The 17534-nt window shown below is 40.3% G+C and overlaps 2 protein-coding genes across 30 annotated transcripts in view; one reads left to right on the top strand and one right to left on the bottom strand.

Moving 5' to 3' along the window:
• The window catches only part of MYCBP2 (MYC binding protein 2), a 253185-nt gene extending 245515 nt beyond the window's left edge, over window positions 1–7670 (bottom strand). For 17 of the 19 annotated variants that reach the window (XM_044381881.3, XM_044381882.3, XM_026493430.4 and 14 more), the window contains exon 1: window positions 7057–7669. In XM_044381881.3, the coding sequence (XP_044237816.3) occupies window positions 7057–7358 (302 nt within the window). In that variant the 5' untranslated portion in view covers window positions 7359–7669. Of the gene's footprint in view, window positions 1–2409; window positions 2548–7056 lie in introns of those variants that run through there. The other 2 variants (XM_057307879.1, XM_057307876.1) reach the window with 2 other exon arrangements.
• Window positions 7671–7729: 59 nt separating this feature from the next.
• The window catches only part of SCEL (sciellin), a 279618-nt gene continuing 269813 nt past the window's right edge, over window positions 7730–17534 (top strand). For all 11 annotated transcript variants that reach the window (XM_048215675.2, XM_057307913.1, XM_057307882.1 and 8 more), the window contains exon 1: window positions 7730–7889. The gene's annotated coding sequence lies outside the window, so the exon portion shown is untranslated. The remainder of the gene's footprint in view (window positions 7890–17534) is intronic.

The raw sequence follows: 17534 nt of genomic DNA, 5'->3' as shown, positions 1-17534 counted from the left end.
TTCTGTTGGCCCAGGGAATGCCTGGAATGGGACTCAGCTACAATCAGTTTTAGCTGCTAGTATTCCCAACAGCTAGGGGAACTTGTACCTGAACAAAGGGATCTGGGTGGTGAACCAAGCAGCCACCACACGACTACTGGAGTATTACACTAATTTGGCTAATGAGGGGAAAAAATTAAGCCATTTACACTGCCTTCTTAGGGGAACCACAGTCCATAATCAGTTGATGAGAGAAAACTCTTCTTTGCAGAAGAGTACCAGTTAATAAATACAGAAAGAATAACAGAATTATAAAAGTCTTCATTTTGACTTTTGAAATAATTGACTCAGACAAGGATTATAAAAGGATGCTAAAACCATTAGGTGAAAGATATTCACAGTGTATTGGAGTTATGACCCATGATTACCTACTTACTGCACATGAAAAAAGGATACATTTACAGAGGAGAGATCTAGTAGGTACCATCTTACCCAAGTAATAAGACTAGGCATTAGTAAACAGTGACACGACTTGAAAACATCTGGATGGGATGCAATATGCAGTATTCAGCACTGTGTGCAAAATATTCTTGCTAAAAAATGTTTAATCCAAACCTAATGAAGCTTCAAATCCTAACTCTCATTTACAGGAAATACAGGGATAGAAGACATGGAGACTAACAGTATCTGGGGTCCTGTCCTTAAAGAGCTAGATTTATAAGACATTCTAGAAAAGGTGAAATATTAGTGACAGAAAACTGATCTATGGTGGCCAGGGGCTAGGGGGAGGAGGGAATAAAATGAAGAAACTTTTTGGAGTGATAGAAATGTTCTATGCTTGACTGTGGAGATGGTTCTAAGACCCTTCAAATGAACATTTTAAAAGGGTGAATTTTATTATATGTAAATTAAACCTTGAATAACCCGAGTCCTCTTCAAAAAACCCGAATGTTTTTTAATTAAGAAGTAAGAGTATTCTGACTACTCTGCTGATTTTTAAAACAAAGATCTTAAAATACAGAAGTACTTTTAAGTTAACATTTTCATTTTATTTTTAAGCCTAATCACAAGATTTTCTCTTACCTTGAGCTAGGACTAATTTATTTCCTTTCTACCTACCAATATGCCAACAGAGCAGTTTTTGCCTTAGAATGTGTTTATAAAGGATTCCATAGATATAAGAGCTACATGAAACAAATTACCTAATCACAAATATGGATATACAAACTCTAATTCAATCCCACATCACTTACTAAAATACTCCCATAATAATGTCTCTTTATAGCTCAAAACCATCAGTGTCTACTGAATAAAATCTAATTTTTACCTTGCTGTTCAAGCTGCCTTACCCTCTGACCAAAGCCTCCATTTCCATAACGAATTCCCACTACTCTCTCTCCTAACACCTACATGATCCCTCTAACAGAATTCTTACCATTACCTGCACACAAACTGTGCTTTCTCACCTTGTGCTCATGCTTTCATGCCAGACCAGAATGCCATTTTCTTTAACATCTTTAAAAGTAGCTGCCTTTGTATTTTTCACCATTACCCAGACAATAAACTCAAGTATAGAAACTATGTCTTATAAATCTTTATAGGGCCAGTGGTTAGCACCAAGTAGTAATCCCTGAAACTTTGTTGGATTAATTGACTACTTAACCTCTTAAAACCAAAATCCCATGCATCTGAGATAAAGCAGCTGAAGGAACTAAGTGGGTTTAGCTTAAAGAAGAAAAGCAATTCCCCATTTTAACCATAATCTCCTCTATTGTTTCCACTTTGTTCTTCTACCGCTTCAACCCATGTCCCCTGACTCCTCTTTATCTCCCAGTCTATCAGTTCCCTCCTCGGCATCACTTTCCTTTTTACCAAAGGGTCAATCAATGTCACCAAAAACTTTTACTTTCTTTTTTCTTTGACCTCCAGTTACACTTTAACCTTGACTAACTCAACCAACAGTTTTCCCATTTCTTTGTTGAGTGGTAAAACTTACAATATCATGCTGACTGGAATTTTAAATATATAATTTTAATAATAATAACAACAGTAGCAGCAGCTGACATTTAACGAGTACTTACCCTGTACAGGCACAATGTGCTTTTAATAACCCTATAAGGTTACAGATAAAAAAACGGACAAAGAGATGCTAATTAACTTGCCCAACTTAGAAAAAGATAGAACTGGGATTTGAACTTAGGCAGTCTGTTCTTCCCAAATGCAATGCTATATTGCCATTTACACTCAGAATTGATCAAACATTCCTTTATTGATTTTCAGTCCAACCCCTTTCCCCAAGTGAATGTTCTAATTTTGATTGGTTCATTCATACAAAAATGTATTTACTGAGTCACTGAATAAACTAAATCATTATTTTCACATTCATCACAGTCACTGAGACCAAAAATAAGAGTAAGACACGATCTTTACCTTTTAAGTCCTCAAATGCCATCTGCCCCCTCACTCTCAGCAGAAATCAATAATATTTAACAGCACTTAATGTGCCAAGCACTTTACATATACGGATTCATTTAATCTACACAGCAATCTTCATTATCATGATCTCCATTCTGCATATAAGTAAGGCATAAACAAAAGCAAAATAAAAATATCAAATACAACATCAAAATAAAAAGCTTCTGCACAGCAAAGGAAACTATCAATAAAATGAAAAGACAAACTACAAAATGTGAGAAAATATTTGCAAACCATATATCTGATAAGGGGTTAATATCCAAAATATATAAGGAACTCATATGTTACAAAAGCAAAAACATAATAATAATAATAACTCAATTAAAAATGGACAGAGGACCTGAAAAGACAGTTTCCCAAAGAAGACATATAGATGGCCAACAGGCACATGAAAAGATATTCAATATCTCCAGTCAGGGAAATGCAAATCAAAACTACAATGAGATTATTACCTTACACCTGTTAGAATGACTCTGATCAAAAAGACAAGAAATAACAAGTATCAGCAAAGATGTAGAGAAAAGGGAACCCTGTGCACTGTTGATAGAAATGTAAATTGGTACAGCTGCTACAGAAAACAGTATGAAGGCTACTCAAAAATTAAAAAATAGAACTACCATATGATCCAACAATTCCACTTCAGGGTATTTATCCAAAGGATATGAAAAGAGTAACTCAAAAAGATATCTGCATTACATATTCATTGCAGCATTATTTACAATAGCCAAGACTTGGAAGCAAACTAAGTGTCCATCAATGGATAAAGAAAATGTGGTATGTATATATGAACAAATATATTTACATACACACACACACACGGAATATTATTTGACCATAAAAAAGGAAATCTTGCCATGTATAACACCATGGATGAATCTTGAAGACATTACCCTGAGTGAGATAAGTCAGACAAAAACAAATACCATAAGATCTTACCTATATGTGAAATCTAAAGCAAAACAAAAATCCTGAACTCACAGACACAGAGAACAGACTGGTAGCTGCTAGAGGTGGGAGGTGGATAAAATGGGTATAAGTAGTCAAAAGGTAAGGTTATAAAATAAATAAGTCATGGGGATGTAATATACAGTATGGTGACTACCAATAATACTGTACTGTTTATCTGAAAGTTGCTGAGAGTAAATCTTAAGAGTTCTCATCACAAGAAAAAAAATAGTTGTAACTGTGGTGATGGATGTTTATGCTTATTATAGTGATCATTTCACAATATATACAAAAATGTAATTATTATGTGATAGACATGAAACTAACATAATATTATTTGCCAATTATATCACGATAAAAAATTTTTTTAAAAAATTTTGAAGCAAGTAAGTTATATAATACACCCAAGGTCACACAGCTAAAATGTGGTAGAGCCAGGACTGAAAACCAGTCTAGCTTCAGAGTCCAAGCTCTTAACCACTTCACTAAAACACCATCAAAGTCACTGACTCCATTAGGCTTGCTTCCCTCAACTACTCTACAGGACATGTAAAATATAATCCACAGTAATTAATTCATTCAACACTGACATAACTCATTTGCCTTATTTTTGTTCCTTGAACACAAGCCTATTCCCACCTCAGAGCCTTTGTAATTTCCTAAAACACTCTTCCTCCAGATCTGCCTTCCCATCATTATGATTCAGCTTAAATCTCAAGACCTGTCCTGACCACCCTACCTAAAATACTCCCCCCCCATAAACTGTCTATCACATATAATCGGTTTTATTTCTTTCATAGTTACTTATCACTACCTGAAACTATCAGGTTGTCTATTTCTCCCCACTAGAGTGAAAGCTTCAAGGGTAGAGATCTTGTCTATTTTGCTCACTGGTATATCGTCAGCCCATAAAACAGAGCCTGGCACACAGCAGACAGTTGGTATTTACAGAATGGATGCCAGAAACTGCTATATGCTGGGATTACTAAAATGAATAGGATACATTTCTTACCTTCAATAAACCCTAGTCTTTATATTTATAAAAACTTCTCCCTTTCTATATTAAAGGCAGACTAGCCCTTAATTTTTTTCAAAAAAATAGAGAGGCTAACCTCTCTACCCAACATCTTAAACCTGTCTCTGAGATCTCTCTTTGACCTCTCTCAATCAATTATCCCCTCTCTCACTTCTTTGATTCCTCCTCTACACTTATGGAACATTTCCCACCCACTCTCCCATATTTGAATATCCTTCCCTCAAACCTGCAACTCCCTGTTACCCCAACATCTCTCAATGACTCCTCACATCTCTCTATGACCACTTCCTCAAAAGTTACCCAGTGACCTGGAAAATGTTCTCACTTTTTTAAGCATTTAACACTGCTGAGGACTTTCAATCCACTTTCTTAAGACCAGAGGCGCCACTTCTCTCACAGGTGTCTTAATTCTTTTTTATCTCTTCTTTTCAGCTTCCTTCACTATCTCCTCTCTCTCACACCTTAAATTTGAAGCTCACTAGAGCTTCATCCTCTATTCTTGCTCCATTCTCTGTCTTTGAAAGATCTTATCTTCTCTTCTAACTCAGCCAGTGCCCCTATTCAAATAACTGTACCATTCATTCACAACCTAAATCCTAGCTCCACTTGCCCTGTCATATTTAACAAAAATGTGATTGAATTCTTAAGCAAATCCTCAAAGACGGATAGTTGCAGGCTCATCTGAATAAAATAATGTGAACTAAAATAAGCAATAATGTTCTGAACAAGCACTAGAAGGCAATATTACACACCCTAAGGCTGGTTTCCATGACTACTTCTTGAATATTTGAACTAATTCTTCATTAATTGTAATAGACAGGTTGTACAAAATGGACCAATGACCAAAAATCACTAATAAATGTTATATATGTAATTAATCTTTATTAATTTTGTCTAAAACTGTTAATATAGTTCTAGATACACAAAATTGTATTATTACACAAGTATACTAGTAGAAAGTTAAAATAGGAATACCAGCCACAAATTATAAGTCTGGAACAACACACAAAATAAATTCAACTTCTTTGAGAGGGGTTTGTAAAGATGTACCTAAAGTGCCATAATTCAGAGACTCACAGCTCAAAATTGTACCTATCAGAGCAAACTGTCTAATGAGGTTTTGTGCTATTTTCAAAAACATGAGCAAGTAATAGGTTTGTACCACCGTGGCCTTCAGTTTAGATAGCAAAAGGTAGTTACATACATTTATACCCATATGATAAACTGCCCAATCCTGTAAACAATTATAGACATGAGAAGACTGGTTTACCCAGAAAAAGTGTGAACAAAGCTCCATCCTCACAGCTCTGCAATGGTTAAAAGCCCCAGTACACAATGGTAAACTACAAATACCTTACTTAACAGCCTAGCCCTTTCATAATTAAAGGACATCTTGTTATTGCCTAATACACCGCACATTCAGTAAATACAGTAAACTCTGGAACTTATTTGACAAAATACTACTATGCTTTCCCCATGTGTTGCAAGCAGCTGTGAGAAAAAATGATGAAGCCAACTCCCAATTACCACTGTCAAAGCCAAGCTGGTGAAACAAGTCAGTCATCATCCTTCAGGGTATGTGGCATGTAAGGACATGGTAAAGAAAACAATAGGAGAGCCCTCAGCAAAAAGACATACACATTTTAAGAAAAAGAAAATGAAAGTGATTTAACATCTCCTACACAAGGAAACTGAAGATACAGGGAGCCTAGAGAGAGATGTAGGAGCTACTCAAATTTTCCAGTTGGTGGCAACTAAACACTGTATAAGCAGTCATATTTCGAAATTCTACAGCTTTCTCCCTTTCCCCACAAAACCCCCTCACCCGCCTCTACTCTAAAGCCTATAATGACAGAGGAAATAGAACATGAGATGAAGGGAAATGGCTGATGGGACATCAGAACACAAGTGCATCTGCAATCACATCTCTAGAATACCAGAAGGTCCAGTTACCAAAGTACAGCTCTAAAAATCTCTATCAGACACCTTTCACATCCACATAAATCTCCTTATGCATTCCCTTTGCATAAATCTCTTAAATTTAAACTCCATGCCTTATCCAACAGCATGATTATCTAAAACTCATCATATATATATATATATATATATGACACTATCCTTAACCTATACCACTGCTCCCCTTTGGTGAAAGGCAGATTTTTTTAAGGGAGGTGGAAAGTGGAGGATGGAATATCACGGGGCGGGGAGGGGGGGATAGAATACGTGCAAGTACCATTGCGGCAGAGATACTGGAAACGCCACTTTCCTCACCACTCTTGCAAATTCTCTCCGTGCAATGCCCTCTTACCCTCTACCAACCCCTCCTCCTTCCTCAACAATACACACACACGTGTCATAACCGACCGGCACCATCACCTTTTCTAACACCACACGCTACCTCCCACTCTCACAAACCCCCCACAAAGACAGTCACACACACACGGAAGAAATTGTTGCCACCGCACCCTATTTCAGTAAGTGCTTCCACCATCCATCAAGCGCTTGCAGAAAGACAGCTCAGTAAACAGGTACGCAGACACACATACATGCATATATACATACATACACACTCACGCACACACATGCGGCATGTGGCCCAAGGAAGGTCACTGGAGACGCACCTGGAGGCTGGGTGTCCAGCGCTGCTGCCCCCCTGGTCCCTGTCACTGAGCGCAGCTGTGTAAATCCTCCGGTAGCGGTCGGCCAGGGCCCGGCCAGACAGCAGCAGCTGGTAGTGACCCCGGGAGTCCGCGGCCGGCAGCCCCAGCCCCAGCCCCGCGGCAGCCACGGAACCCTCGGGAACCGGCATGAACAGCGCCCCCGGCGCCGGGGAGGAAGAGATGGTGGCGGCTGGGAAGAATCCGTCCCCGCCGGGCCCCGAAGAGGCGGCGGCGGGGGAAGCAGTCGCTGAGCACATCATCATCCTCGCCGCCGCCGCCGCCGCCTCGTCCCTGCGGGCCGGGCAAGCAGACACGCGCGCGCACACACAGCCCTTTTCCAACGACGACGGCTCCGGCGGCGGCCTCTCGTTCCCGCAGCAGGAGACTACAAAGACAGCGTCCTCCTCCTCCTCCTCCGTCTTCTCCTTCTCCCTCCTGCGCCGCCCTCGCCACTATTGGGACCGCTCATCTAACCCCGCCACCTCGGGAGTGTGAGGAGGAGGCGGTGCCGCCGCTGCCGCCGCCGCCACCGCTGCCACCGCCGGGGCTGCCCGCAATGGGAAGCTGCCGTCCGCACTGGGCATGCGCCACTGCTCGCACATGCTCAGTAACTCCAGCCCTTTTCCCTCCCCACCCCCTCTCGCCACCACTCCCTCCGCCTCAGGGCTTTGGGTGTGGGGCTTTTGAGTTGTGCGGAATCTGAAAGAAATCCACTTCTCCGTGTTTTACTAGCAGCTTGAGGAAAAGTAAGGAAAGTGCTGGGAAGGCTGTCAGCTACAGGCTCTTGGCTTCAGGTAATGGGGTTCCCCTCCAGGTGGGAGAACTTGGACCTTAAAGAGGGAATGTCCCCCCCCATCCCCCGCCAGAGAATGAGTGTTATGCACTCTTCTTTTTCTCAAAGTGTGTGCTGCCAACATGAAGATTTACTGGGAACGGTGCTGGTTAATTCAGAATCAAAGGCAGAGAAGGCCAGCCAAATTAGAAGTATCTCCGGCGATTTTATTTTGGATTTTTTATAAGAGTAAAATGGCTTTTATTTCGAAAAACAGGTAGTAAGCTAGTGCATTCTTTTTTCTATGAAAGTAGAATTCACAGATAATTCACATTCCTAAATTCTTATTCTCAACATTTACCACAGAGCTAAACCTTAATGCAGTAGTACTTTTCTTACATGTTATGTTGACCCCACACTCATCCTTGGAGTGCACTCTTATCTCTTGACAGTGGTCACTTAATGGCTTATCTTTTTCTGCCCAGACTTACATTACCAGAGATAATTCTTGAATCTGACCTGCAGCTGCTAACTGTGACTATGTGAAACATCTGAAAATGTCACATCTACCAAAGATCTTATCATTTTATCTCTTAAAATGTAACATTTGCTGAGTCCCTTCTGCCAAGCTATTCTACTAACCCCTTATAAGTAAGTGCTCTAGAAATGCATGTGCCAATGAACTCTGATTCCTAAGTTTTTTCCATGTGACTCTCAATTTGAAGTTAGCCTTATTTATATTCCTGACAGAATCATTTCCTGATCCTATCATTCCCAATACTATTTTATCTACTTACTAGCTCTTAAAAAAAGAAAAAAAGAAAAAAAGAAAAAAAAAGAGATTTATTTATTTATTTATTTATTTATTTATTTGAGAGAGAGCACGGGGAAGGGGGGAGGGATGCTCCTAGAAACCCAGGACCCCTGAGATCTTGGCCTGAGCTGAAACCAGGAGTCCACTGCTCCACCCACTGAGCCACCCAAGCACCCATTACTTACTACCTCTTAAGTCTATGCCGTTTCCACAAATGTGCTTCTCAAAAACAAGACAAAACCCAAAACCTTGTTTAGTGTTTTGAAAATATAAACAAGGAGTGTAGGAATAAATTAATTCTGGCTTTTGGGGGGAGAGAGTGCTAAAGCAGTGCATTTTACCTGGGTCTTTAACATATGGATGTCATTTTGATTTAAAAAAAATGATAGCTACAACTGGGATAATAAAAACATAGGGACAAAGGACTGGCATGGGAAGTCATGGTATTTTAGCACTGTGAGTAGCCTTGTTAAACAGGTTTTGTACTTGTTTCCTCAACTATGAGCTCATAAACAAGAGCTTCTTATTTATCTTTGTGTTTTCCTCAGCCCCTAGTCTAGAAACTGGCACATAGTAGGTCACCAGTAATTATTTGTTAAACTAAATTCCTGTCTTGATGCTTCAGCACAGTTATAAACCTCAGCGTTGAACAGGAAGCTCCCCCCCCCACCCCCCGCCAGAGACGAGGTGTTGAGGCAGTGAAGTGCTAGTACAGTTAAAGGCCTGAACAAGTAGGAGCTGCAAGGGTTCCTTGCTGTCGATCAGCCAGCCAGGTAGCCAACAGGCTCTGAGAAACCAGAATTTAGATCCTGACTCTGCTATTTGTATGTCTTTGGGTAAACTTCATCCTCTGAATAATGGTCAAAATAATATTGCATGAGATTGTAGGAGGACTTCAAACATCTAGATGTCCACGTTGGCACATGGCTTTTCACAAATTGTAACACACAGAACAAAACACTAGACTTTTCCGTGAGGACAGTAATGGTGTCTCTGTCTGTTCCCCCATGACTTTCTCAGCTCCTAGCACAGGCTCTAGCCCTAAGCAGGAGGGAACCAAGTATTGGCTGAATGAATGAATGAATGAATGAATGAATGATGCCTGCAAAGAGAAGCATTTCCAGTTCAGGTTTAGGAAGTGGCTTGCTCAGTCACAGCCCTCTTGGAGTTTTAGTGGGGATCGAACCCAGCGGCTGCACGGTTCTCAGAATTCTTCCCACCCCTTATTTCACTTCAGTTTTTACCACAAGCTTCTGTCCCAGGCAGGCCCCTTCCTGAGCCTTCTGGGTACACGCAAAACCCGGTAACTGGATAATTTCTTACGAAACCCGTTGTCATTGAGCGGCGCAACTAGGCTTGCGCGGAGTCGCACACATGCTCACTTAGGTGCCTGAGAGTGGCGTTTCTGTTGCGGTTGGCCGCATTTCCTTCCACGGTAGCGGCAACGGGCCGCTGTACTCTAAATTGATAGCCAATGCAGTTTTTTCTCCTCCACCACCTCCTCTTTCCTGCTTGGGCACTTGCGCGCTCCCCGGGCACTGCTACAGCTACTGCCGTGGCAGCTGGGCACTTGGGAAGGTTCTCTTGGGTTGGCGGGGAATGGGGCGCGTGCCGGCAACGAAAGGGCGTTTGGAGTCACCCTTAATTCCACTGCCAAGGGGATTTGAGGGGAGAGTGGTCTCCAAGGCAAGTCGCGAGAGCCACCTGAACTGTCGCTGCAGGCGGGAGATGTGGGTTTCTTGCCGCGTGCAAAGCGAGAGTCCCCTCCTGACAATCCTGCGCGTACTACTACTGAATGCCTCACACTGCCTGTGTGGTGGGCGTGGGGGTGGGGGCTCTTGTTATTCAAGAAAATGCAGAATGAAAGAATATAGAGATTTGCTTTTGTTTTTCCAGCCCTACTGAGCCCGGCTCCAGTACTTTCGGCGCTGCCATCTTAGCTTTATCTTCTGGCCAGGCTGGGCTGGGCGTGTGTGCCTTTGCTTCGGAGGGAGGGTGGAGGGAGCACTGGGCGGGTTGGGTGTCAGAATTGGCTAGACAAGACTTCAGGACTCAATCGCCGGCAAAGAATAACATTGAACTAAGGCAGATTTTGACTTTGCCCATTTTATAAATGAAACGCGTAGTATTTTTTAGTCTTTGTGGTTGATAATCATGTTCATTTCTCAAAAGCATCTGTCCTCAATGATTGTGTAAGACTGTGGCTTCGTCTTTTACACGTACAATCACAGATTTTGTCTCTTTTCCACTTGAAATTACAAACCTGCGAGTACAATTTTCTAAACTCTTCAGATTTATATTTTTTGTACTCTATATATTTAAGGATATGTTTTTTTGGTTTTGTTTTTGTTTTTTTTTTAAGGAAGCCATCAGGGCTGATGAAGTAAATAACAGGCAGAAACCATAAAGTGTACGTAAGAGGACAATGATTGATGTTGTTAGTTTCATTTAAAAGGTTAATATTGTACTAAAGCTATGATTACAAACACAGAAAGCATGTATGTTATGAGGAACATCAAGACTGCTGAAAATGCTGTGGTCAAGTCAAGAGTCGGGTTCGTTTCCCAAATTTGTACAACAGTGTTGGAACATTTAAAAAAATTGGTAGCTGAGACCATTTTAAAACAAATTTAGTAGCTGAGAACAATTTGGAAGAAAAAAAATGCTCAAGCTTGAAGAGTGACGAAATATTTCACTCTTTGGTAACCTTCCCTTAAGGACCCATGATCTACATTCTTGACAAAATGACCATATGCACTTAAAATGAAAATTATTTTATGTACTATATTTAATACTGCAAAATGAACAGAAAAGATTCAACATGGCAATTTAAATTCTTTTAAACAAAAATCACATATTGGATCCCCTAGATATCTTGACCTCTTGCTTTAAACAAATGTTATTTTTAGAGCCTTGGAAGATTCTGTAATTTGTAGCCATGGAGAGTTAATGCTTTTTTCTTTTTATTCATATTAGTTTTTAAAGATACAAATTTTATGTTTTGCTATAAATGAAAAATTTAAATTCTAGGGAGGTTGAGGTAAATATGGATATTTTCAGTCCTGAAAAATTATTCCAAATGTGAAGATATTCTTTGAAGTATGTGAAATACATTAATATATATTTGAATGCAAATCATATTTTAAAAGTCTTATTGTTGTGATGCATTTTAGACCAAAAGAAGCTTTCACAAATGATAAAGGCATATAAAGTATAATTCTTTGAAAAAGCAATGTAAGAACCTTTCATTTTAACCTTGAAAACTTCACGGTGGTTTATAAATTATTAGGTTGGTCATTATTACTAAGGTTAACTAGTTTAATAATTAAATCATATCTTCGTAAACCCTGGAGGACTATTGAAACTCTTACATAATAGTAATTTTATCATATCAAAATTTCCTTGAAATATATTGTTTTTAAGATAGTTCTTGGCTAATCCAGATATCGGGTTATATCTAAATGGCTCTAAAATGATTATACTAAGTGAGATCTTATTTTAAAGACATGCACCCTCTTTCAGGCTGTGTTTTCTTATCAATAAAATGAGGATAATAAGAGCACCTACTTCATTAGATTCTTTGAGGATTAAGTTAAATAATATATATGAAGGACTTGCTTAGCACACTACGTGTTAATAACTATTATTAATACTATGTGTGGTCTTCCTTATTTGGGGTGTATCCCAATCGTGTGCCAGAGGAAGAAACAATTTTACACTTTCAGTTATATATACTTGGATTTGAAAGTATGTTTTTTGACAGAGTCTTTTTCACAAACACAGATTTACTATATCTTGACATGACAAGAAGAATAGAATCCAAAGATTATTTGTTTCCCTAAAACACTCTGCTCTTGTATGATTTGTTAATTCACAAAACATATTGCTTACTTTCATTAAGTTCAGTGAGTTTTTGGAATTTTAACTGATGGCTGCATTTTGACACATAATAGTCAAAACAAATCATAGTTTCTTCTCAAATGGCTGGTGGCTATGGTACACTTCTAGGGTCAACAATTCTATACTATCCATGGCTCACATTCTCTGTTAATTTATCTGTAATTAACATGAAAGTCTTAGCTCCGCCTAGTTCAAATTCCTGTTTTGATCAATATTTTTACTTTTATATTTTGAAAGTAAAAATAAGTTGATTTATTAGTTCTTAATACTTAATTCGCTTAAAAAGATTTTTCCCCTTTTTATCATATCAGGTTTGCCTTCATACTGGGCCAGAAGCTGTTTAAAGGTTTTTAAAACATATAATACATGAAACATAGTTCATCCTTTCCTAAATTAATTTTTGGTGACAGTATTTTCTTAGTTTAGGCAGATTAATCTTATCTATATGATGTCACATGTTGGGAACTAAGTTATTAATGTGGTAGAACAAAGACAACAGTGCTTCTGGAGAAAAACTGTGGCTTCCACACAAGTATTCCTAAAGTCCACCTCTACATGCTGGTGGGATGGAGTGGCAGTCATTTGCGTATTTGTTCCTGAGTCCATTCCTCTCTATTTCCCTGCTCTGCTCTGTAAAACAAAGGAGTGAGCCCTGCAAACTGCATTTTCTAGGCTCCCTAGCTTCAAATTAGATTCAGCCAATGGAGTGAGACAGATGGTTGGGAAGTGGGAAGAGGGGAGAAACCATGCCTCCAGACCTCCTGCCCCCACCTCTCTTTCTGCTTTGGGCAACATCTCCTCTGTGGTTCCACTCCTGCTGGGCAACTTCCTCCATGATCCAATTCTAGCCAGGTAGCCTCTGTTGTGGAAGTAGCTCTCATTGGGCAGCCCCAGCTCCCTGAATCTGGTAGTAGCATCTCCTCCTTTGGTCTCTCCAGCCCTAGGCATTATAGTGGCTTCCTGCAGATATCAGTCCTTAGATGCCTCTGTCCTTCATTGGCCTTTTTAGCTCCTTCACTACTGTTGCAATTAGTTCCTCATATTCAATTCCCCCTCTTAATGACCTGGCACCTGCCTTACTGTTTTCATGTTTGGACCTGAGTGGTACGGATAGTCTTCCATCCAAATAATAGACTTGATTTGGCTTCTCAGCCAAATGATGGCATTTTATCATCTCATATCTGGTCTTTAAAGCTTGTGCATCAGAGCTCATTCAGCAAAACAAAAACCTGGTTTGAAAACGAAATTGACTGATTCACCACACCCAGTCCAAATCTACCGCCCCCCCCATCCTACCTTCCTTGCCTGCCTCTAAAGACTAGAAAAAGTGAAATATTCTTTCTGTGAGCCTCTCCTGCATTTGGGGTTGGCTTTAGGAGACAATTCAGACCAGCAAGATAAAGGAAAATCTGTTCTTATTGCTTCTGTTTCTCTTTCCACTTTAAAAATGGGCAGAATGGCTGACATTTGTAGCCATGAGACAAGAGGTATGAGATATAGGCCGAGAGCATCACTGACATTGGCCTTGACATTATAAAGTCATTAAACAAAGTTTCAACTTGTTTTTATACAAGAAAAAGAACTCTAAATTGTCTCAACTACTGTTAATGAAGTATTCTGTTACTTGTAGATAAAAATGTTCCTACTCAATACACCAGCTCCAACATCTTGTCAAAAAAGTGTGCTTTCTATCTGGTTTCTTGAGTAGTCTGTCTGAAAGAAGAAATATTTACGAAAAAATAGTGAAAAGCATAAAAATCACTCATTCCCCTAGGTCCTCAGTTTTCTTGCTTTAAAAATTTTTAAATTAAAAATTAAATTTTAAATTTAAATTTTTTTAATTTTAAAAATTTTCTTGCTTTATAGTTCACTGAACTATATTTTATATCATGCCATTGGATTTATTAAAGATTACTGCATTGATGTACCTTCCAGATAACCTTCTAGATCTGAGGCACTTATTCCCCTAGCTTCTGGGAGTGTTGACTGTTCATACCTAAGTCCCTTTTCATAAGTTACTCTTGGCTTTAGGGAGCTGTCTCACTCAAGGTTCCACTCCAGCCCCAGTACCTTCCAGATAACCTTCTAGATCTGAGGCACTTATTCCCCTAGCTTCTGGGAGTGTTGACTGCTCATACCTAAGTCCCTTTTCATAAGTTACTCTTGGCTTTAGGGAGCTGTCTCAAGGTTCCACTCCAGCCCCAGAGGGAGTATGCGTCAAATAACGGGTGGATGTGGTGTACAAAGATCTGGACCTCTGACCTTAATTCAAGATGATTTTGAAGAGCCATCCCTGCTCCAGAATTCTCCATGGAATTAGCTAAGGCCTTTGTTGCAATTGCATTGCAGTTCCATTTCTTTCTCTCTCTTGACCCATCCTGCTTTCCTCACTCATTCACAGGCAGTATTGTTGAAAGCACTCGACAATAAACTTCCTGCATGCAAGTCTCCATTTCTAAGTCTGTTTCCCAAGGAACCTGACTTAAGTCAGTTGGTATGGGGAATGTTCTGAAAAAGTGAACTCTACAATGGGATGGAAGTTGTAGCTTGATCATCCACTGGTTGGTTGGCAATGGGGATCCAATCTGTTGTGGACAGTTTCTAGGATGACCCCATGATCTCCATCTCCTCATATACCTGCCCTTGTATAAGCCTTTCCCCTTGTGCGAGGTAAGGCCTGAAAATTTCTTCTAACCAATAGAATATGGCAAAAATGACAGGATGTACATGATTACACATATGATTAAGTTAGTATTAATAGTATTACTCCCGTCTTGCTGGAGCCTCCTCGTCCTTGTTGATTTGGAAGGATCAAGCTGCCGTGTGAGCCACCACATGGAGAGGTACACATGGCAAGGAGTTGATGGTAGTAGCCTCTGGCCTATAACCACTAAGGACTGAGTCCCGCAGTTGGGCAGCCTGCAAGGAACTGAATTCTGCCAAAAACCATATGGCTTTGGAAGTGATTCCTTTCTCAGCTGAGTCTCAGATGAGACTGTAGCCCCAGCTGACACCTTGATGGCAGCCTTGCAGAGGACAGAGCTAAGCCATGCCCTGTCTTCTAATGTACGGAAACTGTCAGATAGTAAGTGTGTGATAAAATCAAGCACTAAGTTTGTGACAATACTATTATGCAGCAACAGAAAAACCTAACAGACCATCACTGGTGGTAGGCTGAGTGTGATAGCCCTGAGATGGGTAGAACTGGGTAGTTGCTGAAACATTCACTGGAGGTAAACTAGGATGGGATAGTTGCAGATAGAACGCACTTGTAGGTGCGATAGCATAAGCTTTTGAGAGGCTTAAGGAAAGTGTTCATTATAAAGACTTTGAAGCTAGATTACTCTTGTTGAGCACCATAGATGTAGCGAGAAGAGACAGTGAAATTCTGAAAGTTAGGGTTCCAGTGGTCTGAGACATGTCAGAAATCTCCTACAAAGTAAAGGGTAAGTTATCACATCTCACACTTCCTACCACAAAGAAGGAGCGACAATGCTTGCTAGGCTTCTCTGAGTCTGCAGGCATTATATTTACTTGAGAATATTGCTCTGACACATTTCCTGAATAACACAGATGGCTGCCAACTTTAAGTACTGCCCAGAACAGTACAGGGCTCTGCATCACCTCTCAACTGTGGAGCGAGCAGTTTTGCTTTTTGGACCATACAACATGACAGAGCCTATGATATTAGATGTGTCGTGGGAAGGAAAGATACTGTGGAATGAGTGGGCAATTTCCATGGGAAAATCATGAAGAAAAGTCCAAGGGTCTGAAGCAAGGCAAAACAAAACAAAACAAAACAAAACAACCTTTTAGCAAAAAAATCATAAACTATAGAAAAATGGCTTCTGGCAGGCCCTAATAGAGACAGAGCACCTCACCATGAGATGTCAAGTTGTTGAACTGCCTATAAGGAGCTGAGTTTTGTCAGACCCACTAACTCTTAAGGTCCAGTGGGCCCAGCAAAACCTATGGTCAGAGTAAGTAATATAACCAGGACTGGGCATGAGCAGGTCCACGGCACAAGTAAGCTGCATGGATGTGTGGCCAGACTCCTTTGTCCATCAACCATTATTGCACTGATACCTGCCTCTAAGCTCAATCAATATGGCTACATGGGATTATAGAGTCCTTTAAGACTGGCTGGCGGAAGAGAAAAATGCTGAGCTTGGTTCAAGCGTAGGTTGACTTGGTAAGTAGGTGCAAGCTGAAATGAACTTTTACTACACTATGATGTGATAGTGATGAGGCAAAATCCTCCCAATGGTTCACACTTCATGCATGGTCCATGTCATCCATTTTGCACATAAAGAGCAGTGACCTGAAGTAAGACTTATAGGTAGTGGCAGATGGCTTTGGTAATTGATATGGGCTTTTAAGATTTATTTACTTATTTTAGAGAAAAAGAGGGGGGTTGCAGAGAGGGAGGGAATCTCCAGTAAACTCCCTGCTGAGCACAGAGGCCCATGTGGGACTTGATCTCACAACCCCAAGATCATGACCTGAGCCAAAATCTTAAGAGTCGGCCGCTAAATCAGCTGAGCCACCCAGGTGCCCCAACAAGATTCTTATAAGAAGGAGGCAGGTTGGTCAGAGTGAGAAAAGGCAGTGTGACAATGGAAACAGAGTCAGAGAAGATGTGATGATAAGGAGAGGAGAGAGTAGGAGAGAGAGATTTAAAGATGCTATGCTGCTGGCTTTGACTGGAGGGAAGGCCATAAGCCAAGGAATGCAGGTGGCCTCTAGAAGCTGGAAGAGACAAGGAAATGAAGTCTTCCCTACAGCCTCTACAAAAAATATAGCCCTGCTAACATCTTGATTTTAGTACTTCTGACCAACAGAAATGTAAGATAGTACATTTGGTTTGTTTTAACCTAGTAAATCTGTTACAGCAATAAGAGGAAACAAATACAATGTCCATTGGGTCCACTTACCCTATCACATAAATTGCCA

This window comes from Ursus arctos, unplaced genomic scaffold (genome assembly GCF_023065955.2).
Source record: "Ursus arctos isolate Adak ecotype North America unplaced genomic scaffold, UrsArc2.0 scaffold_10, whole genome shotgun sequence".
Taxonomy (NCBI): domain Eukaryota; kingdom Metazoa; phylum Chordata; class Mammalia; order Carnivora; family Ursidae; genus Ursus; species Ursus arctos.
The sequence above is the reverse complement of the archived record's forward strand: the minus strand, read 5'-3'. Positions and strand labels throughout refer to the sequence as shown.